The 27,877-nt window shown below is 46.8% G+C and overlaps 2 protein-coding genes across 6 annotated transcripts in view; one reads left to right on the top strand and one right to left on the bottom strand.

The window, feature by feature from the left end:
- Positions 1–21,187, top strand: part of DENND2A (DENN domain containing 2A) — a 65,745-nt gene extending 44,558 nt beyond the window's left edge. For all 5 annotated transcript variants that reach the window (XM_053405013.1, XM_053405011.1, XM_053405012.1 and 2 more), the window contains exons 12-20: positions 1,622–1,699; positions 2,609–2,749; positions 3,056–3,204; positions 13,753–13,930; positions 15,160–15,201; positions 16,946–17,063; positions 18,158–18,397; positions 19,468–19,554; positions 20,458–21,187. In XM_053405013.1, the coding sequence (XP_053260988.1) occupies positions 1,622–1,699; positions 2,609–2,749; positions 3,056–3,204; positions 13,753–13,930; positions 15,160–15,201; positions 16,946–17,063; positions 18,158–18,397; positions 19,468–19,554; positions 20,458–20,489 (1,065 nt within the window). In that variant the 3' untranslated portion in view covers positions 20,490–21,187. The remainder of the gene's footprint in view (positions 1–1,621; positions 1,700–2,608; positions 2,750–3,055; positions 3,205–13,752; positions 13,931–15,159; positions 15,202–16,945; positions 17,064–18,157; positions 18,398–19,467; positions 19,555–20,457) is intronic.
- A 2,824-nt stretch (positions 21,188–24,011) lies between these two features.
- On the bottom strand, positions 24,012–26,775 carry LOC128422209 (uncharacterized). The gene is made up of 3 exons (XM_053405922.1): positions 26,248–26,775; positions 25,577–25,703; positions 24,012–24,100 (listed from the first exon to the last, which is right to left on the bottom strand). The coding sequence occupies exons 1-3, from the start codon at positions 26,716–26,718 to the stop codon at positions 24,069–24,071; spliced, it is 630 nt and encodes a 209-aa protein (XP_053261897.1). The 5' UTR covers positions 26,719–26,775; the 3' UTR covers positions 24,012–24,068.
- Positions 26,776–27,877: the final 1,102 nt, after the last annotated feature.

Raw genomic sequence — 27,877 nt, 5'->3', positions numbered from 1 at the left:
TCCTTTTCTGGTGCAGCAAGGAGGAGTTGGGAAGCTCTTGTTTCTACTTTTGGTTAGCCACAGCTCATCATGGCATCCAAACCCAAACAAACCTGGCAGTGTTTAGTTTGAAACAAGCCAATGTTACTTCACTGACTGCATTTTCAAGGACTCTCAAGAGAAATCCTTCTGGATCACACAGAAGTTTACACCCAGTAACATCCTTTATTAAAATTACCATAGTTTAAAAAAAACTTTCTATAAGTTTACACTACTACCAAGTGTACCTGGAATCTGCCTCCTTTTTAATCTAAAATGAAATTGATCAGCTACATATTTTAGGGTGTAATCCTTTTTGAGAAAACAGAAACCATTTTTCCAGATCTATCAGGGGTGCATGGAATATAAGTTATTTTTTTATTTCTTGGAATCAGCTTCCAAGGTTCAATCCTCGCCTCAACCTCTGCCCAATGGCCTCAATGGAGCAGCAGGGCAACACTCGCACCCATGCCCCTGCCATGCACACCAGCCAGATTAGAAGGCAAGAGGAGGAAGCAGATTGCTGTACAGTGGTGCCTCGCAAGACGAAAAGAATCCGTTCTGTGAGTCTCTTCATCTAGCGGTTTTTTCGTCTTGCGAAGCAAGCCCATTGACGGATTAGCGGATTAGCGGCTTTTAGCGGCTTTTAGCGGCTTATCGGATAAGCGGCTTAGCGGCTTAGAAAAAGGGGGGGAGGGGAAAAGACCCGCAGGAACTCGCAAGACATTTTCGTCTTGCGAAGCAAGCCCATAGGAAATTCGTTTTGCGAAGCACCTCCAAAACGGAAAACTCTTTCGTCTAGCGAGTTTTCCGTCTTGCGAGGCATTCGTCTTGCGGGGCACCACTGTACCAGCCTTCAGTTGCTGCTGCTGCAGTCCAGCCCGACACAATCATATCACAGCTTCTCCCCACCCCCAGAACTGCTGTGAAACCTGATGCAAAAAGAGTTTGAATTGCACCCTAATTTTGGATTATTGGGGGGGGGGTGAGCAAAGCCATCAGATTCCTTGAACCTATTAAACACAGGGTCCTATTCATTGTTAGTCATACTCTTGAGTCCAGCCATTGGCACTAATAGACATGACTAATTTAGGTCCATTAAATTCAGTGAGTCAGCTCTTGAGAAGAACTTGGTTGGCTACAACCCATTGTAATTGTTCCGTCCTAGGTTAAGCTAGACACACTATGTTCCAGCCAAGTATCAAAACCACCAATTGCTCCTGCTGCTTGATACTGTGCTATAAATCTAGTGTTGGTGATGATAAGGAAATGTCCAGAACAAACTGTTCATCTCACACTTTTATTATTGTTATTATTATAGCTTTCAGTATTTCATCACAGTACCACAATTTCCTTTTTGCAACCAGACCCAAGTAACCACATATCTTTAAGATGCTATGAACTCTCAATATTGAGTATCATTTAGTTGGAGAAGTAACGAGATTTCTAGAAAACGTGAATGATGTTTCTTTCATACTTTCAAGCTTTCGGAAGGGGAATTAGTTTGGGGGAAGCTGACTTCTGTGCTGAACACCGGCTTGTTTCTCCTTGTTAACTACTGTGCATCTGTGTGGGTGTGTTTTTTTTCTGTCTCTCTTGAAAGCCCAGTGGGAAAGGGAAGAGACTTCCTGAAGTTTACTGCATTGTGAGCCGTCTTGGATGTTTCAACCTCTTTTCTAAGGTAGATTGAGAAGGAGATGGACGATGTGGGCTATACATAAAGGGGGCACTGGATGAAGACGATGGTTTATGCTTGTGGGACATCATTTAGAGCAGGGTGGAGAATAGAGACTTGCCCTCACCTGTGTTCTGATTCCATGAGAACGTTTATCTAGATTATCTCTCTTGATAGCCCAGTGGTCCTGGACTTCAATTCGCAAAGAAACAAGTACAGTGGTACCTTGGTTCTCAAACTTAATCCATTCCGGAAATCCGTTCCAAAACCAAGGCATTACTTTCCCATAGAAAGTAATGCAAAATGGATTAATCCGTTCCAGACTTTTAAAAACAACCCCTAAAATAAATAGCAAACACAGACAGACCTCAGTGTTGCACTCGGAAAGGAAGTGTGGCACTCAAATCCGAACTGTAACACTTCGGCTTCCGAAAAAAGTTTACAAACTGGAACACTTACTTCCAGGTTTGCAGCGTTTGGGTTCCAAGTTGTTCGACAACTAAGCCATTCGAGAACCAAGGTACCACTGTACGTCTGTTAAGTCTTATGTGGATAACCTTGCTGTAGTTATTAGCAGGTATGAAGTAAGGACTTTTCCCAAAGTTCTTAAGATCCACCAGCTTTTTTGTGGTTTAATTCTTAAGTATATCTAAGAGACAGCTCTTGAAATATGTTATGAATCCTCTCCCCTCTATTCCCCTTTAAAAAAACAAACAAAAAACAAACAAGAAATCATTGGATTAGAATCTCCCAAAGTTAGATTTTTTTTTAAAAAAAGAATGTCTTGTTGGATCCTAAAGAGAGAGGAAAAACTGGAAGAGAGGTGAGAACTCAGTAAGAGGAGAGGACAAACTTATGAAACGGACATGTCTTTTGTAGAAGATGTTATACTTACCAGCTTTTCTGCCTTTTTAGATCTTGGATGAGGTTGAGAAAAGGCGTGGGATTTCGCCTGCTTTGGTACAGCCCCTTATGAGAAGCGTGATGGAGGCTCCTTTTCCAGCTCTGGGCCGAACCATCAGCATCAAGAACTTCCTGCCTGGCTCCGGGACAGAAGTAAGCTCAAAACCAGAGTGAGGCAGCAAGTAGAGTGGTAGTCCAAAGAGAAGTCAATGTTAACAGGCAGAGATGGCTCCTTAAGTACCTCGGGTGAGATTTTAGGCACCAGACTTTTGCCATCATAGGAAGCTGCCTTTATACCAGGCCAGACCATTGGTCCACCAAAGCTCAGTGTGGTTTGCACTGATTGGCAGCAGACCTCCAGTGTTTCAGAGAGAGGACCTGGAGATGTTGGGGGTTGAACCTGGGACTATTTATGCACAAAACAGACTCTGCATTAGCTGCATTCTTTATCCTTTTCAGGTGATAGAGCTGCGCCGACCACTTGACTCGAGGCTCGAGCACGTTGACTTTGAGTCCCTGTTCTCCTCGCTCAGCATCCGGCACTTAAGCAAAGTCTTTGCTTCCCTGCTGCTAGAGAGGAGGGTGATATTTATAGCAGACAAACTCAGGTAACAGGCTTTTGCTGCTTTTTTCTGTGCCTCACATTGTATAGAAAATTTACTATCTGTTCTGCTTGGGTTCCCCCTTTCTGATGCCCATTCATTCATTCATTCATTCATTCTCACATCTCCGTTCTTGAACCCAGTATTCCAATGTGGCCTAGATATCAAGAGTGCCAGCTTACTCCCATCTTTCTGGACATAAGAGGGAGAAATGAAGCTGCAAAACAATACCTTTGCAGCTCAGATTTCCGGAGTGCATATTTCCTTTCTGTCGGCTCCAACTCAAGCTGGACTGCTCTCCACTACCAACCACTGCTTCCTTATTTCAGGCGGCCTTTCTGTACAACCAGATATTTCCACACCACCTCCACTAAGTGTGCTCATTGCAGGAGTAGGAAACCTCAGGATTGGGGGCCAGCTGGGGCCCTCTCCCTCCAGGCTCCACCTTTTATCAGCCTTTACCCCGCGCCTTTCTTTGAGTGCCTTTGCTTGTCAGGAATGTGTCCTTGAACTGTGATGCTGCCAATCGCTTGCCTGGTGTTATGGGCTGGTTGGATGCGGAGGAATGGTGGGAGGAACCGGCTGGGGAACCACCCGGAAAAGGCGGCTCAGAGGCAGGGGAGTGGTGGTAGGACAACAGTGAGTGGTCAGAAGGAGAAGACTGGGAAAAGGAGGTGTTGGAAGCTGGAGGGGCAGTGAGCTGGAAGAGTGTGTGTCAGAAAGAAGTCCAGAATCAGAGGCTGAAGCTGAAGCAGGAGGGAGGCCAAGAAGCAGAGATGAGTCAGGCTGGGGAAGAGTCACGGATGTCTCCCCCTCCTGCTGCAACAAGCTCCCCTCCCTGCTGATGTCCCAGAACCAGAAGAGGCATGAAAAGGAAGGAGGAGAGGGGGCACATGGATGCAGTCTCCGATTGCTTGGAGAAACCCCTGGAGAGGAGGAGACTTAGGCAGCTGTGGGGAGACGGGGACCTTCAGCCTCGGCAACTGCTTCTTGGAGGCAAGACGTACTGGGGATGAGCTGTTGTGTTCATGATTCTCAGCCACGTCTGTGCAGATACTGTTTTTGCTAATCACCTCAACTGGCCAGGCAAAAACGTTCCTCTTTAACCAGGCCTTTGGTTGACTGACATTCAGTGCCCTTTTAAAATGAGTGTGTGTGGAGGGGGTTATTGGGTTGTTCTTGTTTTTATTTTGATTATGTATTTTGCGATTTTATATTGTGGTTTTATCCTGTGAACTGCCCTGATACCTGCAGGTATAGGGCGGTATACAGTGGTACCTCTGGTTAAGAACTTAATTTGTTCTGGAGGTCCGTTCTTAACCTGAAACTGTTCCTAACCTGAGGTACCACTTTAGCTAATAGGGCCTCCCGCCACCACCACGCCTCCGGAGCACAATTACTGTTCTCATCCTGAAGCAAAGTTCTTAACCTGAGGTACTATTTCTGGGTTAGCGGAGTCTGTAACCTGAAGCATCTGTAACCCGAGATACCACTGTACAGTTGCTATTGTTGTTGTTAATAACTGGCACGGTGTCATTTACTGCCGGCTCGCTCCTAGAGAGAGATGTGTGTAGGAACCTGTAGCTTCTTGCGTGGCTGGAACATACCCTACCTTAGAAAGGTTAGGTGTTATAGCTGTTGCTCCGCCCACTTTAACCTCAGGTCCCACCCACCACGGATGTCCTCTCCATCCACCCCCACCCCGGTCGGTTGCCTATGAGGTAATGGAGACCTTAGGCAGAAAAAGGTTTCCACCCCCCGACTTACTGGTTTCTAGTCCATTTCAGGGACTATCTCAGGGATTTTGCTTTTCTGGTTGTTCAAAGGGCAATACGTTGCACAAATATTTTTCTTTTTTAATTGTTGGGAAGCCTTTCAGTTCACCCACAGCGGTGCATAACCTGCATGGGTGTGTGGGACATCTTGGCCGAGCTTTCTGTGGATGGGTGTGGAGCAAGATTGCTTTCTCCTTGCAGGCAGACACATCCCCAACCCTTATTTATCACTGAAATGTCATCTTAGTGGTGTCTGTACTGTATCATGGTTGAGAGATAATTGAGATTACACTGTCAGTGGTTATGTGTGAAGGCTTATGTGGCTTTAATTAAAATTAAATGTGTGGGGTTTTTTTTAAAGTATTAAGACAGATTTGAGGAGAATAGGAATGTCAGCAGCTATTCAACATAACAACTAACAGAAAATTTCATATTTTAAAAGTCTCCAGTGTAACACCCCTAAGTACCAGAACCTGGGGATATGTAGCATCTGATACTCACGCCTTTCACGCCATATTTGTGAGCTTTTCAAAGTTAGCCACTGCTTGAGAAGGTTCACTAAATTTGATGGACCTTCGTTTAATGTGGCAATGCAATTCTTAGCATTCTTACCACTAGCTTAGGTGGCTGTTAGTTTATTGTCCGCAAGCAATCCAAGCAAAACTTTTTCCACCCACACGTTACAGGGGGGAGAAAGGGGGGCCAGATTTCTTTAAGATTTTCTTCAGCTGGTGCTTGGCACACGGCCATTTCTTAAACACTTGAGGATGGAGGGAGTTGAGTTCTCTCTTCCAGCCAGCAAGGCAAAACTTAACAGATGAGTAATGACGCTTATAAGCTCAAGATCAGCTTTCAACAGCCTGTCTGTTTTCACAATTCCCAGAAAGTCCTGCTGCATCCATGGGGCTGAGAGAAGGAAGGGAAAAGCTGTAGAGGTCTCTGCCATAAGGGGAGCCAAAAATTCATTCATCCGTCAGGTTTGGGTGGGTTGTTTTTAAGGTGGACAAGAACAATATTCAGGCAAGCTATGGGAAAATAGAGCAGAGAATGAGAGAGTGCAGTGGTACCTCGGGTTACAGACAGTAAAATTATATATTATATAGGTAAACAATATTAACACAAGGATCAGAATAGGAAAAGAATATATGCAAGCATTAAACAAAATAAGTAGTAAAACTAATAGATCTCCTAAGACCATGGCTGAAAAAACAGATTTTCACCTGGTTGGAGCCAAAAAGGAAGCCAGGACATTGGCCTCTGAACCTCCCTGGGCAATGAATTCTAAATGCAAGGTGCCACCACTGAGAAGGCCCTTTTGTGGTCACCACCTACCTGCCTTACTTCCAGAGGCAGGAAGGCTTGAATAAAGTCCTAAGACTAGGAGTTTAATGACTAGGCAGCTTTCTGAGAGATGACGGCCAAGATAGCGAAGACTTTAAAAAGTTGAAATTGGCACTTTCAGTTATGCTCAGAAATTCACCAGAAACCATCTAGAGGTTATCCATTCACTCAATTTACTGTTGTATCATTGAACTACCTGACCCTCAGTCTAATTTCATGCAGGTGTGGAGAGTTTGGAGGGAGAGAAGTTGAGCAGGCTGGCAGCAGGGGTGTGGGGCACAGAAATGAAAACAATATAAAACAGAGTGATGGAAAGGAGGGGCAGAAAAAAATTCCAGGAGGCTTTTGCTCTGGGAAGCAGATGCTGTTTCCATGTTTTGTTTTACCTGAAGTTTGTCTTCATTGTGTTTTGCTTGACATTGTGGTATGACGATGTGAATTTAATTATTGCAAGCCACCTTGAGTGATGTGTTTGTATTAGAGGGACAGGGTATATTTATATATATACTCATATAAAATAAAGATATCAAGTAGTAAACCTGGCTTTGATTTGGGAGAATTAAAGACATAAAATGGAAGATAGTTAAAGCATTACAATGTAAGCTTCCCTGAAACAAGCTTCTAGCCTTGAGAGTCAGAGGGGAAACTTGCAAAGTTTTCTGTGTTGGCAGCATCTAGCAGGAACACTCAGGGCTGACAGGAGTGGGCTGGTTTTCATTTGAGGTCTTGCAGACTGGTGCAGTTCATTTTGAATTTAAAAGAGGAGCTTGAGGAGCTTCATGAACCACATTATGCAACAATGCAGATCATTGAAGTGGTGGACATCAGAATTAGTGTGGTCTAGTAGGGATGCGGGTGGCGCTGTGGGTTAAACCACAGAGCCTAGGACTTGCCGATCAGAAGGTCTGTGGTTCAAATCCCCGTGATGGGGTGAGCTCCCGTTGCTCGGTCCCTGCTCCTCCCAGTTCGAAAGCACGTCAAAGTGCAAGTAGATAAATAGGTACCACTCCGGTGGGAAGGTAAACGGCGTTTCCGTGTGCTGCTCTGGTTCGCCAGAAGCGGCTTAGTCATGCTGGCCACATGACCTGGAAGCTGTACGCTGGCTCCCTCGGCCAATAAAGCGAGATGAGCACCGCAACCCCAGAGTCGGTCATGACTGGACCTAATGGTCAGGGGTCCCTTTACCTTTACTTAGTAGGAAAGTGTCATCAGAGTCACCACTTTCTACAGCCAGAAGTACAATCTCATCTGAAATTTGTTTGCTCCCATAAGGAGAACATCACATCCTTTTCAGCCCTGCTGTTTTTCTACCAATGTAATGTATGTTTGTTCTGGAGTCAGGCTTGTAAGGTGTGAAATGATTCTTGATCATCCAAGGACCTTCTTCAAATATGCCCCACCATCTCAGGTGTGGTGATAGTGATTATTGGAGTCATTACGTATTTAGTAGTGGGACTCCAGCTTTGAAATGCTCTTCCCAGAGTGGAGGGGATGGACAGTCTTGTGGCTTGTTGTTGTTGTTGCAATAGTTTTATTATTATTTGTAAACACACACACCCCTCATCTGACTGGGTTGCCCCAGCCACTCTGGATGGCTTCCAAGAAATATAAAAGCATAATAAAACATCAAACATTAACAACTTCCCTATACAGGGCTGCCTTCAGGTGTCTTCCAAAGATGCCTTAAAGGCTAACATCTTTATTATGGAATAAGCTTCCACTGACTGCAGCCCACTTAATCTCAGTCGCTAGAAAGGTTTGACTGATTTCTGGCACCAGCCAAAATCAATGCCCCCCCCCATTAACTTTTTTTAAAGATGATCTATTTTATTCTGCCGTGTATATTAATTTTGTTTTTATAGATTTGCTGCATTCAGCTTATTTTTATGTACTTGTTTTATTGTGTTTAAAACTGTATAGTTTATTGAGGGCCCTGATAATTTGATAGAAGGATGGCACATAAGTAACAAATTCGCAGATAATGATGATTTGGGAAAGAGGGGATTGTTTTACATTTCTGAAGAAAGAAATTTAAGATCTCTGTGCAGCAAGTTTCTTGTTTTACTTTTCTCTCCGTCTCTCTCTCTTTAAGCTAAGGCAGCTGCTTGAAGTTGCTCAGAGGTTTGGAATGCTAGATGTAATTCAGCAGAGGTTATTTAATGAGCCTGTGCAGGTGAAGAAAGGCATATGATAGATCGTATTTATCACGCTCCTCCGCAGTTGATCATACAGATGCCCTCAGTGCGTGAATCATTTGTGTATCTGCACACATCTCATGTGTGGACAATGCAAAGGGGTGTGTGCGCTTGTGTGATTTGTTACATCTCTCCACTGCTGCAAAAATTGGCTGTCTGAGGGCCTCCTGCCAAACGCTGTTTTTCTTTCCCCCTTTTCTATCCTTTTCTGTAAAGATCTGTCACTCCAGAAACCTTGCCAGCAGAAAAGGAAAGAAAGTCTTGATCCTTTGCCCCTCCCCCCTCTCCCTTACCATAGTAACTATAGTAAACATCCCCTTTCAACTCGGGAAAATAACTTAATTTTGTAAAAAGCCAATTCAGTCTATTAAATTAATCTTTCTGTTAGACTTGCAAATGATGCACAAGCTCTGAGCAGGGAAAGATTCCAATAATTTGTGACTGAAATAAATTGTGGAGGCCAAGGTAGTTCTTTTTTTCTTTCTTCTCTTTGGCTGCAACCCTGTATCCACTTCCCTGGAAGTAAGCCCCACTGAATTCAGTGGGACTTCCTTCTTAGAAGACACGAATAGGATGGTGCAGATCACACAGCCAACAGGGGGGACCCTAATGGTCATCTAGTCCAACCCCCTGCAATGCAGGAATCTCAGCTCATGCATCCAGGAGAGATGGCTGTCCAACCTCTGCTTGAAAACCTCCAAGGAAGGAGAGCCCACAAGATGATATCAAATAATCAGTAAAGGCGTCAGAGTGGCAAGCGGGGCGATGTCCTCAGTGAATCTTACTTTGAGGCTGAAAGAAAAAGCCAAGTGAACCTGTTTGGTTTTAATTTAAAAAATTGTGTCCTGTTTCAGTGGTCAGCTCAGCTAACATCTTTGCAAAATACAGGGGATTATAAAAGTACAGTCGCACCTTGGAGCCTGAGTATCTTGCAAGTTGAATGTTTTGGCTCCCGAATGCCGCAAACACGGAAGTGACTATTTCGGTTTGCAAACATTCTTTGGAACCCAAACATCGGACACGGGTTCCACAGGTTCTGATTGGCTGCAGGAGCTTCTTTAATTTGCTGTACTTTTATTTATTTATTTTTTAAAGGTTTCAAATGCAACTGCTATGTTCAAACGTTTTTACTGCTTTGTTTTGTTTCCTTTTAACTTGGTCCGTACAGTGGGTTGTACCTGTCCCACTCATGTAACAGATTTCGGTTTGCACAGGGGGACCTTCCTCATCTCCCCTCCTGCCTCATGCAGCAACCAGAACATCCTCTGGAGCAGATCCTCAGGGGCTGGAGAGGAGAGGAAGGGAAAGTTATTCGGGATACAGGCCAATGCCTACTGCCAGACCCCCGGAAAAGGTTTCCTAGTGAGCAAGTGGGCACCTGCAAAAATAAAACGAAACGAAAGCCATTTGAGTGGAGAGAGTAAGCCTCTTCTTCTCCCTCCCCAATCCCTCCTTAATTGCCATGGTGGTTTGAAGAAAACTGGTTCTGCCTGGCCTCTCACTATCTCTGTAGGATTCAGTGGTGCAGAATGGTACTCAGAAGTGCCCTGAGGGACTCATTCTGTCAAAGCGCTATTTCTCCTTCATCCCCAAGGCTGAGTTTAGCAGCAAGTAGCCCAGACAACCATCAAGGGCAGGAGTGGAGAACCATGGACCAAATATGGCCCAAGAGACTCTTCAGTCCAGGCCACACTCTTCACAGTCTGTTCGGGTGTTTGCCTTATCTGGAATGTGTCCTCAAACTCTGATGAAATTTGCTGGCCTGGATTCAGGATAAGAGTAGGTTGCATGTGGGTGTGCCTACTGCAGAAAGAAACAATTTGCATTTATTGCTCCATCCAGCCCTTGGGGCCGGAAAGGATTTCCCACCTAGGGAAGCCAGGCTCAGGGGCGACAGGTCAAGCATTCCCTTACTGCTGTCTGTTTCCCTATGTGTAAAAAGGTAAAGGTAACCCTGCCCGTACGGGCCAGTCGTGTCCGACTCTAGGGTTGTGTGCCCATCTCACTTAAGAGGCCGGGAGCCAGCACTGTCTGGAGACACTTCCGGGTCACGTGGCCAGCGTGACGAAGCTGCTCTGGCGAGCCAGCACCAGCGCAGCACACGGAAACGCCGTTTACCTTCCCACTATAAAGCGGTACCTATTTATCTACTTGCACTTAGGGGTGCTTTCGAACTGCTAGTGGGCAGGAGCTGGGACCGAAGACGGGAGCTCACCCCGCCGCAGGGATTCGAACCGCCGACCATACGATCGGCAGGTCCTAGGCACTGAGGTTTTACCCACAGCACCACCCGCATCCCTTTCCCTATGTGTGGAGTACAAATTATGCCAGTGTGATTACAAAACCCTTGAGTGCCTGCAGTGTCTTCTCAACAATTTAATTTTCAGCCATGAGGACTAGAAACCTCCTTTAAAAAACAAAAGCAAGAGAACTTGAAAGATTCCTGGGAAGCCAGAATTTCTTGCAACTCAGCATGTGTACTAAATATAAACAGTCCTGTTTTGGTTTTTTTAAAATAAGTTCATACTCAGCAAGCATCCTTTCCATTTCCCTTGTAAAATTGCAGAAGCTGTTGCCAGGCCTGGGGTATTTTTACACACACACACACACACACACACACACACACTTCCACTTCTCCTTCTCCTCTTGCTCAGTGTATATTCCCTCATGGTGCTTAACTCAAGCCAGCTGTGAGTGGTTTCCTGGCCATATGATTCCTTCAGGCTGCACGGTCTCCCTCCCTCCCTCCCTCCCTCTCTCCCATTCAAGATTTGGCTCATAAAACTCAATGACGTGATGTGCATGGCTTAGTAACATACCAGCCCTCCCCCAGATGCTCAAAGGAGTTTGCAGTCCTACATAGCTGATGAGTTACCAGTGGCCTTTACCTGCCTCTGAGGGTGGTGTGTGCTGCTTGGCTTTTGTTTTCGTGTGAAAACAGCGTTGCTTGATTCTACTTAATGCCGCAGAAGTGAAAGCTCCGTGGCAGAATCTTCCTTGAAAATCTACATCTGCCAGCGAGGCATCCGTTTCTCGTTATTGGAAAGCAACATCGTCCTTTGCCCAAATTCCACGCATGCACACATACACATGCATTTACATCATTTTATTTTCCCTCCATTTCCCAATCGTTTGTTAGGAGCCGCCGGTATCTCCCTCTTGGTAGAAAGGCAAGAAGCGTGAGAGAGCCTGAAAGGGAGGGGGAGTGCAGTCCAAAGGGAAAGCGCACACATGTGGGCACATGCCCACACCGGCCCACATGGCTGAGTTTCGCCTAAGCCACGGGGAGATTGGTCACACATCTCCTGCAGTCTTGCCTAGTCAGGTGGCTGTCAGTTCTTCAGAGGCCTCTTTCAAAGCATTGGGCAAAATAGCACTCTGAAAAGGATGTCTGATGTCATTATGAAGAACTTTGTCTGGGTGTGGGGCGATGAGTCTGGCCCCCTGGCTTAGAGAACCACATTTTACCTACACTTGAGCTTCAGATCTCCAGGCCTGTGGCTCCTCACCCATGTTCTAGCTCATAGGACCACAGTGACATCTTTTCTTCCAGACTTGAGCTTCCCAAATGCCTGGGCATTCCAAGCCAATGAATGAAACAGCAAGCTCCCCCATGTTTGTTGCTCTCTAAGGCAGCCTTTCTCAACCTTGGGTTCCTACACGTTGTTGGGACTACAACTCCCATCATTCCTAGCAAGCATGGCCTATGCCTTAGGAATCATTGGGAGTTGTAGTTCAAGAACACCTGGGGAGCCAAGGTTGAGAAAGGCTGATCTAAGGGACGGGGGACCTGTGGTCCTCCAGAATTTTGTTGGACTCCAATTGGCCTGGCCAGCACAGCCAATGACCAGGGATGATGGGAGTTGTAGTCCAATAATATCTGGAGGGCCGCAAGTCCCCCAAGCCTGTTTTACCCCACAACTGCTGTAATGCCTGTGCTGATCCTGCTTTTCCATGTGAACTAGCGATTATCACTTGATGGGAGTGGCAGAGTCCTCATGTAGGTGCAGGTAATGGACTGATTGAATTTTCAGGTCCTTCACTCATAAAGGCATGAGGGTAGCTGAGAAGAGCCTGCTGTCTGACTATGCCCTGAGCCATATGTCTGCTCCTTGGTTTCCTCTCTCTTTTTGTTCCTTTCTGGTGCCGTCTTCCCATGCAGAGATGACCTCAGCAGAGGTATATGCTTGGCTTTTCTAGCAGATTGCTTAGCTAGCAGGAAAAAAGGAAGAATTCTGGGACTGTTCCACGCCTTCCCATATTTAAGAGACCACAGTGTGAAAAGAGAGACTCTCCATTAATCCCATGACTCCAGGAGTCCATTCGCTGGCTGTGCCTGTATGGAGGGAAGCATGTGCAAAAACTATGCGAGCCCCACAACACGCTTTTGAGAGAGAGCTCCAGGCTAAACTCTGGCCACTCAAACTGAAGGAAGCAGCTCACATTATATCTTTGACAGGGTTGGGGATGTTCCGTGTGGCAAACTGTACTGCAGATGCAATCTGCACAATCTAAAGAGAAGGGCAGTCTCTTGAGTTCAAAAGAAACCATGCGAGGTAAATTTGCATGCACAAAAATACTGGTTTACCAAAAATATTCCTGCAAATTTGTGTGCCTCCTGAAGTAAGGGGGAGAAGACCTGTGGGTGATGGAGGAGGAATCATCAGATCTAAAAACTTGGATGGAGATGGTAGGGGGGAGAAGAATGACCTCAACATTTAGTAGATGGTTGGCCTCCATCTGTCTCTGGAGACAGTGTAGGAGTGCACCTTTAGGGGTGAGGTCAAACTGTTGGAAGGTTTCAGCGCCAGCTGTGGCTGTAGAGACTGATGCAGGTGCGACATGTTTTGTTGCAGCTGGGGCAGAGGCAGGAGTCCCGTTGTGCTGTTGCAGATGTACCATGGCGTTTCTTCTGTCTGTGCTTCTCCCAGCAGTTATTCCTCCTCTGGTCACTGCTGTGGATACACAACCTGACTGACTGTCTCTAGGCACTTTGATTATCTGCAGGGGACAGATTCCAGTTCGCCTCTTTGCAGTTGTGAGGACTATTAATTTGATTTCTCCTTTTAACCTTAGGTTCTTGGAAGCCTGGCATGGTCCCAGGATAAAACCTGGCCAGGTGTCAATGTGTGCGGCCAGCTGTCTTCCCCACCCCCCAGTTACCATCTATTAATTTATGTCTCTTATCTCAAAGAGGCCCTGAGAGTTTCAGACTGACCCTTGCGTCTGTTTCCTCCTCCTAGCACCTTGTCGAAATGCTGCCATGCCATGGTGGCCCTTCTCTATCCCTTCACGTGGCAGCACACCTACATCCCTGTGCTTCCCCCTTCGATGATTGACATCGTGTGCTCGCCAACCCCCTTTCTGATCGGCCTGCTCTCCAGTTCGCTGTCCCGCCTCAAGGAGCTGCCCGTGGAAGAGGTGAGGCCAGTGTATGAGAAAGGGAGGGCGGCAGAATGGATATTGTTTGATACAACAGTGCTGGGTTCAAGAGAGCACCGTCCTCACAGGACACAGGTTTTGGGGGTGTGAGGAGGACAAGCTTTGGGGCCAGGATTTATTCATGGCAGATCCTGCTAGGCTGGAGAAAGAGGCAACTGGCTGTGATGTGAAACATTTGCTGGCATCTTTCCTCAGCAGTTGCTTATTAACAGCACATGGCATTGAGAGTGCCCCTGTGACTTCTGTTTTAATCATGGTACGTCCACCTGGAAGATGATCCGGGGCAGGTGGGCTTAGGGATGATATGATATCTAGAATTCATCACCTCTAACTTAGATGTAGAGAGCATCTGAGCTGGAGATTGGGTGTGTGGGACAGAAGAGAAGAGGCCCTATTCTCCTTCACCATCCCCATGGCTTTTGGTGATGGCAAACACAAGGACTGGATGGAGCAGCCCCCAGCAGCCAGTGGGAAGAGACTGGGGTGGGACACTTCAGCCACAGTATTGGGTTCAAGCCCCACATGGGCAGGGCAATAATGCTAACCTATACAAAGGCAGCCCTACAATGAGATCCACAAAGAAGAGTTGCCAGAATAAGACCAGGAATTCTGCAAACCCAGTAACACTTGGATCTATTTTGGCTTAATTGTCTCATCCTTAGCATTTGGGGTTGTTTCTTTACCTCCAAGCACCAAAATATCTTTGTTTTAAAGTCTAAGGGGTGCTCCTCCAGGCTATAAGTTGCCGGTACCATACTTGCATTGAATATCTCTTTTTTAAAACCTGCTAGATAAGAGCATGCTCCTATCTCTGTTTCCCCACCCAATTATTGCTTCTTCCCTGTTGTGTGGAATAACTTGTGTGGTTTAGGGAAAGGAGGGGAAAGTGTGTGTAAGAGACTCGAGAGGAACAGCTTCCCTATGTTTAAAGTTGTCATTCTGTGGTTTGTGGTAAAAGTCATAAAAACCACCCTGGGATTGGGCTGGTTTTCATATCTCTTTGAGGCTCGGTGGAATTGGGGTAGGGCAAGGCCTTTGGGAGCCTTTCTGGGCCGAAGAGAAGAGTAAAAACGCTTCAGATAAATAAGGCAGGGCCTTCCCCCCCAAAAAAGCTGTATACAAGGCCGCCATTTTCCCAAGGAGGCTGATGACCATTCCCAGTAATGTTCTTCTCCCCTTTTTCTTTCTGTGTATTTCTGTCCGAGCAGGTCCTTGTGGTTGACCTTGTGAATAACCGGTTTCTCAGGCAGGTAAGAACAACTTGCTTCCAGTCATGTCCATTTAATCTCTGGTGTGGGGGACCTTTGGCCCTCTAGATGTTGCTAAACTACGCTCCCATCAGCCCTAGCAAGCATGCTCATTGGCCTGAGTGCAACTTCTGGCGAGCCAAATGTTCCCCACACTGGTTCTGTCTGCGGGAGGGAGGAACAGGAAAGATTAAGAACAAGGAAGTCTGCTTTGTTTCGTTGCTGGATGCTCAGCAGTGCTTTTTTCAGCCATAACTCACCGGAACTCAGTTCTGGCACTGAGACGGGCGCCATTGCCATTATAAGAGAACAAGGGAGGCACTCATGGTGAGTTCCAGCACCTATTTTTCTAGAAAAGTAGTACTGAAGAGGGTGATGGCAAATGGAGCCTGAAGACAAATGGTCATTGAGAGAGTTGGAAATCATTTGCAAGAGGTTTTGATTTCCATGGTGTTTGTGCATATGTTTCTTCACGTCTTCCTCCATCCTCTAGTCAAAGGGTTCTGCAGGTTTTTGAAACTTCTAAAACCTGCCAGACTATTAACCAGGGGTCAAAGGAGGGTAAGTGGCTATATCATAAGCAGCAAAAAAAATGCATGAATGTATTAGTACAAAAGTGAAGATACAGGAAAGGTGACTGCGATGAGGGAATGCTGTGGATGAGGAGAACTCCAACTCTCTGCAAAACCGAAAGGAGATGGTGGTTGTGCCAGTGGGCATCCCACCTTGAATTCAGGCAAAACACACTTTTGCTTCCTAAGTCCAATGCTTTGGGACGTTCATGCCTACATCATTCTTTAGGGGTGGTACATACCTCAGAGGCGAAGAGCACGCTTTGCACGCATACCGTCTCTGTTTCAAAGACACACAGCAGCAAGATATGCTCAGCATGCAGACCATGAGCTATAGTTAATGCATTGAGTGCAAGAGCAGTCTCTTGCAAGGCCCAACATCTGCACTTTTTGGTGCCACTTTCTGTTGTCTCCCCGTGTGGAGGTGCTTCTCCTCCTTCCAGTATCTGTGGCTGCCAGGTGACCATCGCAAAAGGCTCACCTCAGTCATTGCTCCATGCCAAGACTGTACTGTGTGCTAGTTCTCTGCTCAGCTTTGGCCGATTTGACGGCACCATTGCAAAGTTTCTGCTACAGCCCTCTGAAGCAGCTGCCACACCGCTGCAAGGGTTTAAAAGTGGATCCTTTAGAGGGGTCTAGCCTTTTACCCTCCAGGTGCTGGTGTGCTACCTTGACTATTGGCCATGCTGTCTTGGGAGTTGAGGTCTAATAACATCTGGAGGGTCACCGGCTGGCCAAGCTTGCTTTTAGAGTGTTTATCCCAGAGTGTGGGAAGTGGGTTAAACCACAGAGTCTAGGGCTTGCCGATCAGAAGGTTGGTGGTTCGAATCTTCGCGACGGGGTGAGCCCCCGTTGCTCAGTTCCTGCTCCTGCCAACCTAGCAGTTTGAAAGCATGCCAGTGCGAGTAGATAAATAGGTACCACTCCGGTGGGAAGGTAAACGGTGTTTCCGTGCGCTGCTCTGGTTCATCAGAAGTGGCTTAGTCATGCTGGCCACATGACCCGGAAGCTGTATGCCGGCTCCGTTGGCCAGTAAAGCGAGATGAACGCCGCAACCCCAGAGTCGTCTGTGACTGGACCTAACAGTTAGGGGTCCCTTTACCTTTACCTTTTATCCCAGAGTGTGCAGTTTGGTCTCACCCTATGCCTAAGAACATGCCCTCTCTCTTTTTAAGATGGAAGATGAGGACTCTATTTTACCTCGGAAGTTGCAAGCAGCGCTCGAACACATCCTGGAGCAAAGGAACGAGCTGGCAAGTGACAAGGAAGAGGGCGCTCCCAACGGCAAGCAAGGTAAGGTTTAAAACCTCTCACCTTTTTATTTTTTGCTGGGGAAAATCGCACTGAGCTTTTATAAACCTCTACTGTGTCATTCCCTTCCAAAAATTAAAAAGGCAAAAAATTTAGCCTTTCCTTGGAGCAAAGGTGCTTCAGCACGTGAGTTGCCCTTTCCCAACTCTCAGTATCCTCCTTTTTTAAAAAAATAGCTTTTATTTAAGATTTTCTTGTGTTACAAAACAAACAAATAAACAAGGCATCTCCATATTTGATTCATAGTCATTTTCACAGTTTGTTTACATACTGTATGAGACATTATCGTCATTGACACCATGCAGTTGGGGGTAAAGAGAGAGGAGAGAGATGGGAGGGTAGCCTTCCTTTGTTCTATATTCTGCATAGTGTTTGTGTAGTGTATGGTGTCAGCATCACTTGGGTAGGTCCTTCATTTGTATATTTATTTATTTCTATTGTCATTGTGAGAGATTGGACGGATCAGAGCCTGGTATCCTTTTTTTATATGAGATGACTGGAATATACCAAATATTTCATGATGTCCACTTCATAGCCCCTGTGAGTGGGTGTGGAGATGCCACAAGGATGGGCTTAACCATGTGGCTGGACCTGTGTATGAAACCTTCCTTATGTCAAGTCGGAAAATTTGTTCACCTGGCTCAGTGTTGGGGAAGATCCACAGCTCTGGGAGAGCACCTGCCTTAGGTTCAATCCCCAGCAACTCTAGGTAGGGCTGGGAGAGGCCCTGTCCGGAATCCCAAAGAGGTGCTGCCAGTTGGGGTGGACAGTACTAATCTAGATGGAACAATGGTCTGACTCGAGATATAGCAGCTTCCAAGTGTCTGTGTCCACAACACTGGCTGCAACTTTGTAGGGTTCCAGGCTGAAGCCTTTCCCAAGCCTTCCTGGAGATGCCAGGAATTGAACTCGGGACTTTCTGTGTGCAGAGCAGGTGTTCTGCTACTGAGCTACGATCCTCCCATCCCAAATCTACACCCCGGCGAGTTCTAAGGATGAGACTGGAAGAGAACAGGATAAGGCCAGGTCTCCCGCTAACCAATGTTTTCCCTTCTCCTTTTGCCTCCCCCATCCAGAGTCCAGCCCCTTGAACGAAGTGGTGTCAGAAGCGTTTGTCCGCTTCTTTGTGGAGATTGTGGGGCACTACTCCCTCTTCCTGACTCCCTCCGAGAGGGAAGAGAGGACCCTGCAGCGGGAGGCCTTCCGAAAGTCGGTCTCTTCCAAGAGCCTCCGGCGTTTCTTGGAGGTCTTCATGGAGACGCAAATGTTTGGAGGCTTCATTCAGGAGCGAGAGTTGCGGAAACAGGGTGCTAAAGGTGAGAGAGCAGGAGGATGGTGAAAGGGGCATGCGATTAATTAAGCGTGTTTTTCATCAGGTGTTTTTCTACTTTGGCCCTTTCATCATGTAAGAGCTGTTCAGGTGGCATCTGTGGGAATGTTGAGGATAGTATAAAGGTAAAGGACCCCTGACTGTTAAGTCCAGTCGTGGCCGACTCTGGGGTTGTGGCGCTCATCTCGCTTTATTGACCGAGGGAGCCAGCGTACAGCTTCCGGATCACATGGCCAGCATGACCAAGCTGCTTCTGGCGAACCAGAGCAGCACACGGAAACGCCGTTTACCTTCCCACCGGAGTGGTACCTATTTATCCACTTGCACTTTGAGGTGCTTTTGAACTGCTAGGTTGGCAGGAGCAGGGACCGAGCAATGGGAGCTCACCCTGTCGCGGGGATTCGAACCGGAGAGGATATATTGATTAAATATTATCCTTCCTCACTCACGCTAGTGAGCTAGTAGCAACGCACATCCCTTGCATATAGCAGAAAGCTAGTTGATAGATTCGTTAGAACCATTTGAGTTAAGCAATCCAGTCTGGCTTGTCCAGATTGGATTGTTCCTGGCAAATCCCCTTTTGTTCCCTTTTAAAAACAACAATGACACAGCAGTCTTCTTTTAGAAAGTAATGATAAGGTTTACTTACATTCAGTTCACAGTAAGATCCTGAAGGCAGGCTTTACCTTTTAGTTACAGAGAAAAGTGTGGCTTCATCTTCTTGTGAGGGATGAGCCCATGTGCTGCTGGCTGAGAGCCAGCAGACAGCAAAAGAGAGTGGGATAGAGAAGAGGAAAATGGCTGCATGACTGGCCCCTTTATAGGGTCTGCCAGGGTCACGCCCATCTACCTGGTCACATACAGGGGGAGGATGCTCCAGACCAGGTGTGACAGAAAGTCCTCCTGGCTGGAGCAACATTCCTCTGTGTGTCCACTCTGAGCAAACAGGAAATGTTGTATTCGACTGCTTTTGTGATGTTACATCCCACAGCACCTGCAACTGGAACTCACCAGGTTTTTCTTCCTTTCTGCGTTCTGTTTTCCACCCCTTTGTAGGTTTGTTTGAGGTACGTGCCCAAGAGTACCTAGAAACCCTTCCCAGCGGAGAGCAGAGTGGAGTCAATAAATTCCTGAAAGGGTTAGGTAAGAGATCCTGGCTGCTGCTTTGGGTTGCAGTGTCCTTTTATATCCCATCGCGTGTCCTAAAGTCAAATCACAATGCGTGTGGGTTTATTTGCAATATAAGCACCATGACTGCTGTATTTATGTTATGCACAGTAATAAAAGAAAAAGGGCAGATCCTTAGCCCAAGGACACTGCATTCTAAATGTAATTTCTGATGGGTGAGGACAGGTTTACTGTGGATGGGAGTGATAACGGGGGATGAACGTGAGGAAATGTGTTTTGGGTATGTTTTAACTAAGAATGAGGGATTACAGGTATTAGATGTAAATCAGGGATGGCTATCCTTCCAGTTTGAAGGCTATTGCCTCTTTTATAGTTCTGTAGAAGAGGGGGCTGCTTCTTCTCATACGGCAGTGTTGCAAAGACTTGAAAGGGTCTCTTCCCGTGCCTGGCAAAATCTCCTTGTTTTGCAGGTATAATTGAGAGCTTCTTGTGTCAGGTATTGCTTCCATTGCTGGGAATATTGGGCTTTTTAAAGCAAAATCCCCAGCTGCTGGGGAAATGCAGTTAACTTGTAAGCAAAGCATGCTGCTACTTTTCGTATGTTTTACCATCTGCGTTGTGGCTCCATAAATGTCATCAGCCGTCTTTGGATGGGATTTATGTCATTGCTATGTTGTGTAAACTTTGCAACGTGCCATTTTGCAAACTTTATGGTGTGTATAGTGAGGAGCCTGGGTATTGCACTTGTTTATAAATACTGGGCCGTGTAGAATGCAGGTGGGGAAATGTGGTGAGGTTGGGTTTTATCTGTTTTCTGGAGATGGGGGGACTTTAACCCAATCCCATTGTGCCAAAATCACATGGTTTCTATATCTTTCTTTCTTTGTTTTTTGCCTCCCACCCATCAATCCCTTCCAGGTAGCAGAATGAAATTTCTCCACAAGAAATGAGACCTTAGAGTGCCACTGTTGCAGGGAGAAGTGATTTCTTTCACAGTTCAGCAGACGGAAAATGGACCCATTTTTCCCCCATTCCCATTTTGCCTGCTCCCAAGGAGGGGAAAGCCCAACCCAGGAAGCAGGGTGTCCGGGAGTTGTGCTTAGATGAAGAGCTGGCCTCTGGTCTCCTAGAATGGCGCTAAGGGGGACACAGCGAAGAGGCTGCTGGGGGGACGGGACTCTCAGCTTCGACCAAGAACATGCACTGGACAAAGCATTCTCGAGACTCTCTCCATTGGCGCTTTGCAGATTTCATGGTGGTTTGGGATTTGTTTTTTTCCCTATTTCTTAGCTATTAAACATTTTGAAATGTTGTTTTTTATTTATATTGAGGTTAAGAAGAGTATTAGCCAATGACACTTGCCCCGGGCTCCTCTCTCAAATGGCAGCAAGGAGGTTGCTGGATGGAAGCTGCATTAACCTGGACTCTCAGATACTGACGGGGACCATATGATGAAAAGGGGGCGAAGCAGGAGGCCGTTAGAGGGAAGGTGAGGCAGGGGAACCACTGAGTCTGCTGAGAATTTGATACCCACTCCAGCAACCACTATGGGATGGAAGATTTGCCGTCCCTCCTAGTGGGCATCCTTTCTCGGAGTAAGCTGAGAGGCTGATGCGATGTAATTAAAAGTGAGTGATGTTAAAGAAAATGTGTCAAGTCGTTCTTACCATTCACAAGTGGCTTTGACCTGACTTTGTTCTTTTCCTCTTTCGTTTCTCTCTGCTCCAAACAGTTTTGCATGAAAGGGAGAGCCTCCAGATGTCCTTTTCATTGTGCGTTCAGGACTATTTGGGCTTGTGATGGTACTTGGGGTTGTTTTACACAATCCTGCTTTCAGTTCAGTTTGCCCCTGCAAACGTTTCAGGACAGAGCTTGTTGTTGTTCTTATCTATTAAATATGCATACCGCCCTTTCTTTGCAGATCTCAGGACAGTTCCACAGAGCTCGTGTTCCATAGTTGCCTGCTGAAATGCAACTCTTCATATCACAAATGTTCTGCAGTTTTCTTTGTATGGCAAAAGTGGCCCCTCCAGGTGGAAATAATGTGGGAACAGTGAGGGAAGCATCATAAGTGAAGTGATGTGTAGACAGTTCTGTATAAAGCCATTAATGCATTATGATTACATCAATGGCAATGTTCTGCAACATCCATATATAAAAACAACAACAGCCCGGGCTGGTCCAAAGAGATAACGTTGGGAGCTGTTATCAGAATAATATTGATGATGTTGTTATGGGGTCTTAGGCCCCCTGGTGGCCAAAGAAGTGTAAATCAGTTGCTTTCTCATGTGGATCTTGCAACACAGGCTTACACATCACTGGGTTTCTCTAAGCTTGCCAATGCTTAGTGCAGAGCTTTCCAAACTGTGTGTCATGACACATTAGTGTGTCAGCTGCAGTGTGTAGGTGTGTCACATGAATGCTCCTTCTGGGGGGGCTGGAAAGGGGTTAGTTTAACCTCCATTTTGCTAGTAAAACTGAATTACCATGTCACGAAATGTTGCTTTCTAAAAAGTGTGACACCCGTATGAAAAGTTTGGAAAGCTCTGGCTTAGTGACTGCTGAGTGTGTGAAGCCACTCTGCTGAAAAGTACTGCATTTGTGGTGGCACAAAAATTGCATCGATGATTTGAAACCTGTGGTGATTTGTTCATGCACTAACCGAGCGATGAACCTTTTCCATTATGTCTTCTACTTTCATGGACAGCCCCAGTTAAGAGGCCCCTCCAGTTACTCTGTTGGGTGGAAGATGTCATGCTGAAAACTCATCAGTAGGCCAGAACCTTATATCACACCTGTGCTTAACAATGGGGATGGGGGAGTACTGGCCGTGGAAATAGTAATGGTACCCTAGGAGGGAAACCTGTAGCTCAGTTCCTTTGCCCACAGAGGGCTTCAGGTTCAATTCCTCCTGCATGGAGAGCTGCTACCAATCAATGTAGACCATACTGAGCTAGATGGACCAATGGTCCAACTTTATATAAAGCAGCTTTCTACAACAGTAAAATTTGGGACCTAAAATCTGACTCAAGGTGCTTGAGGAGCTACCTCTGCTGTTTTGTGTTGGCAGAGGTTTTGCCAAAAATTCAACGAAAGGCTCCATTTTTGTTAGCTTCCATTTTTACTTAAGACTCCTTCTCCCCACCCCACCTTATTCTTGTGTTTCTCACACAAATAAGATGTGGCGGAGGTTTGCTTCCTGACGTCTCCACCAGAGCACATCTCGACTTTGTATCAAAAGGAAGCTCCTATTTTATCCTCCTGCTCATGGCGGATTCAAAACGGAAGGTCGTGTTTCCCCCAGCCCTTCTGTCTGTTGTCAGTGCTGAGAATGAAAGTTGGCCATAGGAACACTGGGAGTTTGCCTTCTGCCAGGTCAGACTACTTGCCCATCTAGCCCTGTACTGTTTACTGTGACTGGCAGAAGCTCTCCATTATCTCAGCCAGCAAAAGGTCTCCCCTATTAAAGGTAAAGGTACCCCTGCCCGTACGGGCCAGTCTTGCCAGACTCTAGGGTTGTGCGCTCATCTCACTCTATAGGCCGGGAGCCAGCGCTGTCCGCAGACACTTCCGGGTCACGTGGCCAGCGTGACAAGCTGCATCTGGCGAGCCAGCGCAGCACACGGAACGCCGTTTACCTTCCCGCTGGTAAGCGGTCCCTATTTATCTACTTGCACCCGGGGGTGCTTTCGAACTGCTAGGTTGGCAGGCGCTGGGACCGAACGACGGGAGCGCACCCCGCCGCGGGGATTCGAATCGCCGACCTTTTTTTTAATCCTTTTAAGTAGATATACCAGGGAATGACTCTGGGACCTGCTGCATTCAGGTGACTCTTATCAGTGAGCGATGGTCCCTCCCTAGGGACACACCGTGTCAGTAGGGAAACCTGTATGTTTTGCAAGCTGTTTGTCTTCTCAGGGTCCATTCCCCAGGACTTTTTTAAAGCTTGCATAGGTCCATGCACACCTTGTGCCTTTTCCTTTTACACCTGGGCTCTGGGGCAGAGGCCAGTGCTAACTTACATGTTGTAGCCTAAACTTCGGATCCTGCACCCTGTTGCCAAAGTTTGAACATATCAAGGTTTTCTGCCCAGCTGCAAGATCACAACTGGTGCCCTTGTGCCAGAGTAGACCTGGACCCTGAGACAAGTTGCTGCTGCAGCAGCAGAAGCCGCAGCAGCAGCCATGGTTCTTGGGTTTATCCAGGAAATGAGAAGACAAAAAAGCTCCTATCTTTTTGCTCATTCATCTTCAAGCTGAGAAGGGATCCCTGTTGAAGGTACCTCCTCATAGGAGGTGCAGATGGGGTAACCGAAATCAAAACAGTCAAAATAAACTGAAAGTCCTTCTTTATTAAGAGATTGTATCAGTTTAGATAATGTGAGCAAACATAACTTGCAACGTTTGAACAGAATGCCACTTAAAATCAGGTTTTTTTAATTCTCTCTCTCCCTCCCCCAAATTGTACAGCTTTGTTGGGGTTTGTTGCCAGCTCCTTTTTTAAAAGTCTGACAGGAACTCAGTGTCTTTTTATCTGTTCTGGATATTCTGGAAGAAACCACCTGCGGGAAAGAGCAAACAGACAAATCATCAGGGGAACTCTCCTTGATGAGACGCCAACCTCAATATCTTCCTACAAGCAGACATCGATTATCTGAGGTATCCATTAAATAAAATATCCATTTATCAATGTACTACTACCTTATGGTTTTTTTAAAAAAGCACACACAGATGAGCCGAAAGGTTAGACCTGTTATCAAAGAGCACAGAGGACGTTTGGTAAGTGAGGTATCTGAATGCATTCAGTAGGAAATCACAACTGGCTTAATACTTGAATCTTGGTGGTGGAGATATTAAGTGCAATGACAGATCCAAAGTTTGCCTCCTTAAGATTCAGGTTACATCTGCATAGTAGGTAGCCAGCACAATCCATTTTGTAGCTGAGTGTGACTTGAGCGGAGTAACCTGTAAGGATTCTACTGCCCTACGTTCCAATACCTGTGCCCAGTGCTACCTTTCAGTATGGCTCAGTAATGCTACCTTGTCATTTCCCGTTTCATTCCTTTCTAGTATAACAGGGTCCGATGCCAGACCTTGTGGCAACAATGTCAATGCTGCGGTTTAAAAGGTTTGTGTGGCATGGAGGGAGATGTGCAGATTGTGGGTGGGAACACCCTAAATCTGTTCTTTCCTTATTTTGTGGCTGCAGTGCCTCCTGCTGGCTAACAGTGGATGATGCCACATGGTGTCCTTGTTTCAAAAACATCATTTGAGAACCGCATCTCTTCCTGTGACTGATAAGCTAGTTTCTAGACTCTTATCACCACAGGTAGGCTTAGATGCTGAAATGCTCCTCTGTATATTTAAAACATCTGTACCCTCTGCATATAAAGGTAAAGGGACCCCTGACCATTAGGTCCAGTCGTGACAGACTCTGGGGTTGCGGCGCTCATCTCGCTTTATTGGCTGAGGGAGCCGGCGTACAGCTTCCAGGTCATGTGGCCAGCATGACTAAGCCGCTTCTGGCAAACCAGAGCAGCGCACGGAAACGCCGTTTACCTTCCCGCCGGAGTGGTACCTATTTATCTACTTGCACTTTGACATGCTTTCAAACTGCTAGGTTGGCAGGAGCAGGGACCGAGCAATGGGAGCTCACCCCGTCGCGGGGATTCGAACCGCCAACCTTCTGATCAGCAAGCCCTAGGCTCTGTGGTTTAACCAACAGCGCCACCCGCATCCCCTCCGCATATAGAAAGCAACATTTTAAGGAGGCGAATGCTTGGCTAGAACCCTTCCCCCTGCTATTTAATTTTCTATTTTATTTTTGCAGGGAGGATTCAAAATATATGACACACTTCCCTTGCACACAGAAACACTTAAAGTGGTGCAGCCCCAGATACAGAATTAGCTCCACAATAAGAGCTTGACCTTTTATTGGGAACTTTCACACAAAGGAGATTTATTTCAGTATGTCCAACAGAAGCCAGCCCCTCCCTTTCACCTGTGTCTTAGGCTTTCTGCTGTGTTTTATGTATTACCTGTTTCACGGGAAACTGCTTTCAGGTCACACTTCCCTCTCGGCAGCTTGCAGGTGTAGAGGCCCAGACAGCCATCACAGTCTGAGGGTTTTCTGCAGGCCTTTGACTGAATCCCAGGGCAGGAATACTGAGAAGGAAAGGAAAGGAGAATATCTTTAGGCACCAGTGCTAAAGGCATTAAGAAGAGCTTGGCCTGCTGCATCCAGCACTATCTTCTCACATTGCAGCAGCACACCATCTGCCTGTGATTCCCAAAAATTTAGATACAGACTGTCTCTGATCCTGGAGATGTCTGTCTGTCTGTTTAAAAGTCTTTATGAACCACTTAATGGTTCAAAAGCCTCTGGGTGGTGCAGAGTGCAAAAACCAACAATATATTTATTCATTTATTATCTGCATATAGAAGGCCTCAAGTTCAGTCCCTGGCATCTCAAGACAGAACTGGAAACCACTTCCCGTCAGACGGACCCAGTGCTCTGATTTTGTTGAAGGCTGCTTTCTCTGTACCTCTAAGGCAGGGTTGGAGAACGTGTGGCTCTCTAGCTCTTGTTGGACTACAGTGCCCACCATCCCTGACCATCCACCATGCTTGCTTGCCCTGATGGAAGTTGTAGTTCAGCAACATCTGGAGGGCCCTAGCCCCCACTGCCATAAGGAGGGCTTTTACTCACCGTATCCGTGTTAAATTTCCCATGTCCTTTCAAGTAGTTCTGAAGTCCTGGGCTCATACTTCTCGGAGGGGACAGCTGGGGAACCTGCTTCTTGCCGCTGGCCTTCTGTTTGACATGTCCCGGTTGGGGTTTGCTTGCCGCTCTGCTGTGGGCTCTGCCACCTGCTCCAGCTCCTGCCTCCATCTTCCGCAACCTGGCAGAAGGCAGCCTTTGGGCTTCCGCCTCTCTGTCTCCTTCACGGGGTGTGTGGAGAGGCTTCTTGGCCCCTCCAGCCCCTGCTGGGTCCACCAGCCCTTTCCCAGCCCATTTCCCACGGACTTGAGCCAGGGTGCAAAACTGAACGGAAAGCACCGCAAAGGTAGCCACTGCAGAAACCCTCATCCTCTCTTCCTGCCTGGGTTTTCTCTCTGGGCAAAGGGCTGCTGTTGCCTTGGAGCTTGCCGGAGAGATTAAAACCAGCCACAGATGCATGTGGGTGATGTCTCTGCGTGAAGAGTGGGAGCCCTTTTATGCATCTGGATTCCCAGCTTAACCCCCACCCCACCCCCACCCCACTCCCTTTTTCCCCTTTTTGTGATACTGAAATTCTAGCTCGCGCCTCCTGCTTGGAAAATCCTCCCTCCCTCTTTCCTTTACGCCCCCACCCCTCAGCAGCAACACCCAACTCCTTTGTAAAATGCAAGCATGTCCTTCCCGCTCAATGCCACCTTTCCCCATTGTGGTCATGGAACAATTTGATTTTTATTATTTTAGCTAAGCAGGTGCTGCAAGGTACTGAGTGAGCTGTGCTGGTTAAAAAAAAAAGCTTTCCTAGGCTGGGCAAAAGTGTGTCACCTGTGTGCACAGATTAAAGCTGTCTGTGGACAAACTCCAGTTCCCTTGGCCTGAAAGTCGCCTTTGACTGGACTTAACCGTCCAGGGGTCCTTTACCTTTTTTACCCTTACCTTACAGATTAAAGGTACTTTCTTGCACTCAATGCCTTATTTTAGATGTATTGATCAGTCCTGTTTATCACCCCTCCTTGGCATTTTCAACTCGTTTTGTTCTACTGGATAGGAATGTCGGCTGTGAAGCATCTTCAGATTACAGGCACTACCCTAAACCGAGCTCTGATCTAAGCTTGGTGGCAGAAAGTGTTTCAGCCCCCCTGAAGGAGGCTGGCCTGGAGTTTTAGCCTACCACTGGGCCTGGTGCAATATCTTGGAGAGGAAAACCACAACTGCCCTTTTGTCAGACGTTTCCTTTGAGCCATCTTGTGTGCTGCTGAAGAAATCCTTCCCCCACCTGCAAGCATTGGAGCAGAGACACTACATGCCTATTGCTCTCTTGAGTCACCACCGTGACATGTAACTTGGGGCAATGCCCACACTAGGGTCCATTTTGCCACACTGCTGTTCCCATCAGCCTCTGTGACACTACAAGAGCTCCTAGTCCGGGAATGCATTTGGTTGGCACACCCCACCTTTGAGAAAATTGGTTCAAACCATCACTTGCAGAAAACAGCCTAAGGCAGGGGTGGCCAATGTGGTATGTTCCAAATGTTGTGGACTGCATCCCCCACCATCCTTGACTGATGGCCACACTGCCTAGGGCGGATGGGAGTCATAGGACAAAACAAAATGCTGCATA

This window comes from Podarcis raffonei, chromosome 10 (assembly GCF_027172205.1).
Source record: "Podarcis raffonei isolate rPodRaf1 chromosome 10, rPodRaf1.pri, whole genome shotgun sequence".
NCBI lineage: Eukaryota > Metazoa > Chordata > Lepidosauria > Squamata > Lacertidae > Podarcis > Podarcis raffonei.
Note: the sequence above shows the minus strand (reverse complement) of the source record. Positions and strands in the feature narration are given on the sequence as shown.

Excerpts from the sequence above, each read along its gene's own strand:
- LOC128422209 (XM_053405922.1), bottom strand. The coding sequence starts at position 26,718 with ATGCATCTGTGGCTGGTTTTAATCTCTCCGGCAAGCTCCAAGGCAACA. Across the intron at positions 25,704-26,247 it reads GGAAATTTAACACGGATACG|TATTCCTGCCCTGGGATTCA; the intron begins GTGAGTAAAAGC and ends TTTCCTTCTCAG. Across the intron at positions 24,101-25,576 it reads AGCAGTTTCCCGTGAAACAG|GTGGTTTCTTCCAGAATATC; the intron begins GTAATACATAAA and ends TCTTTCCCGCAG.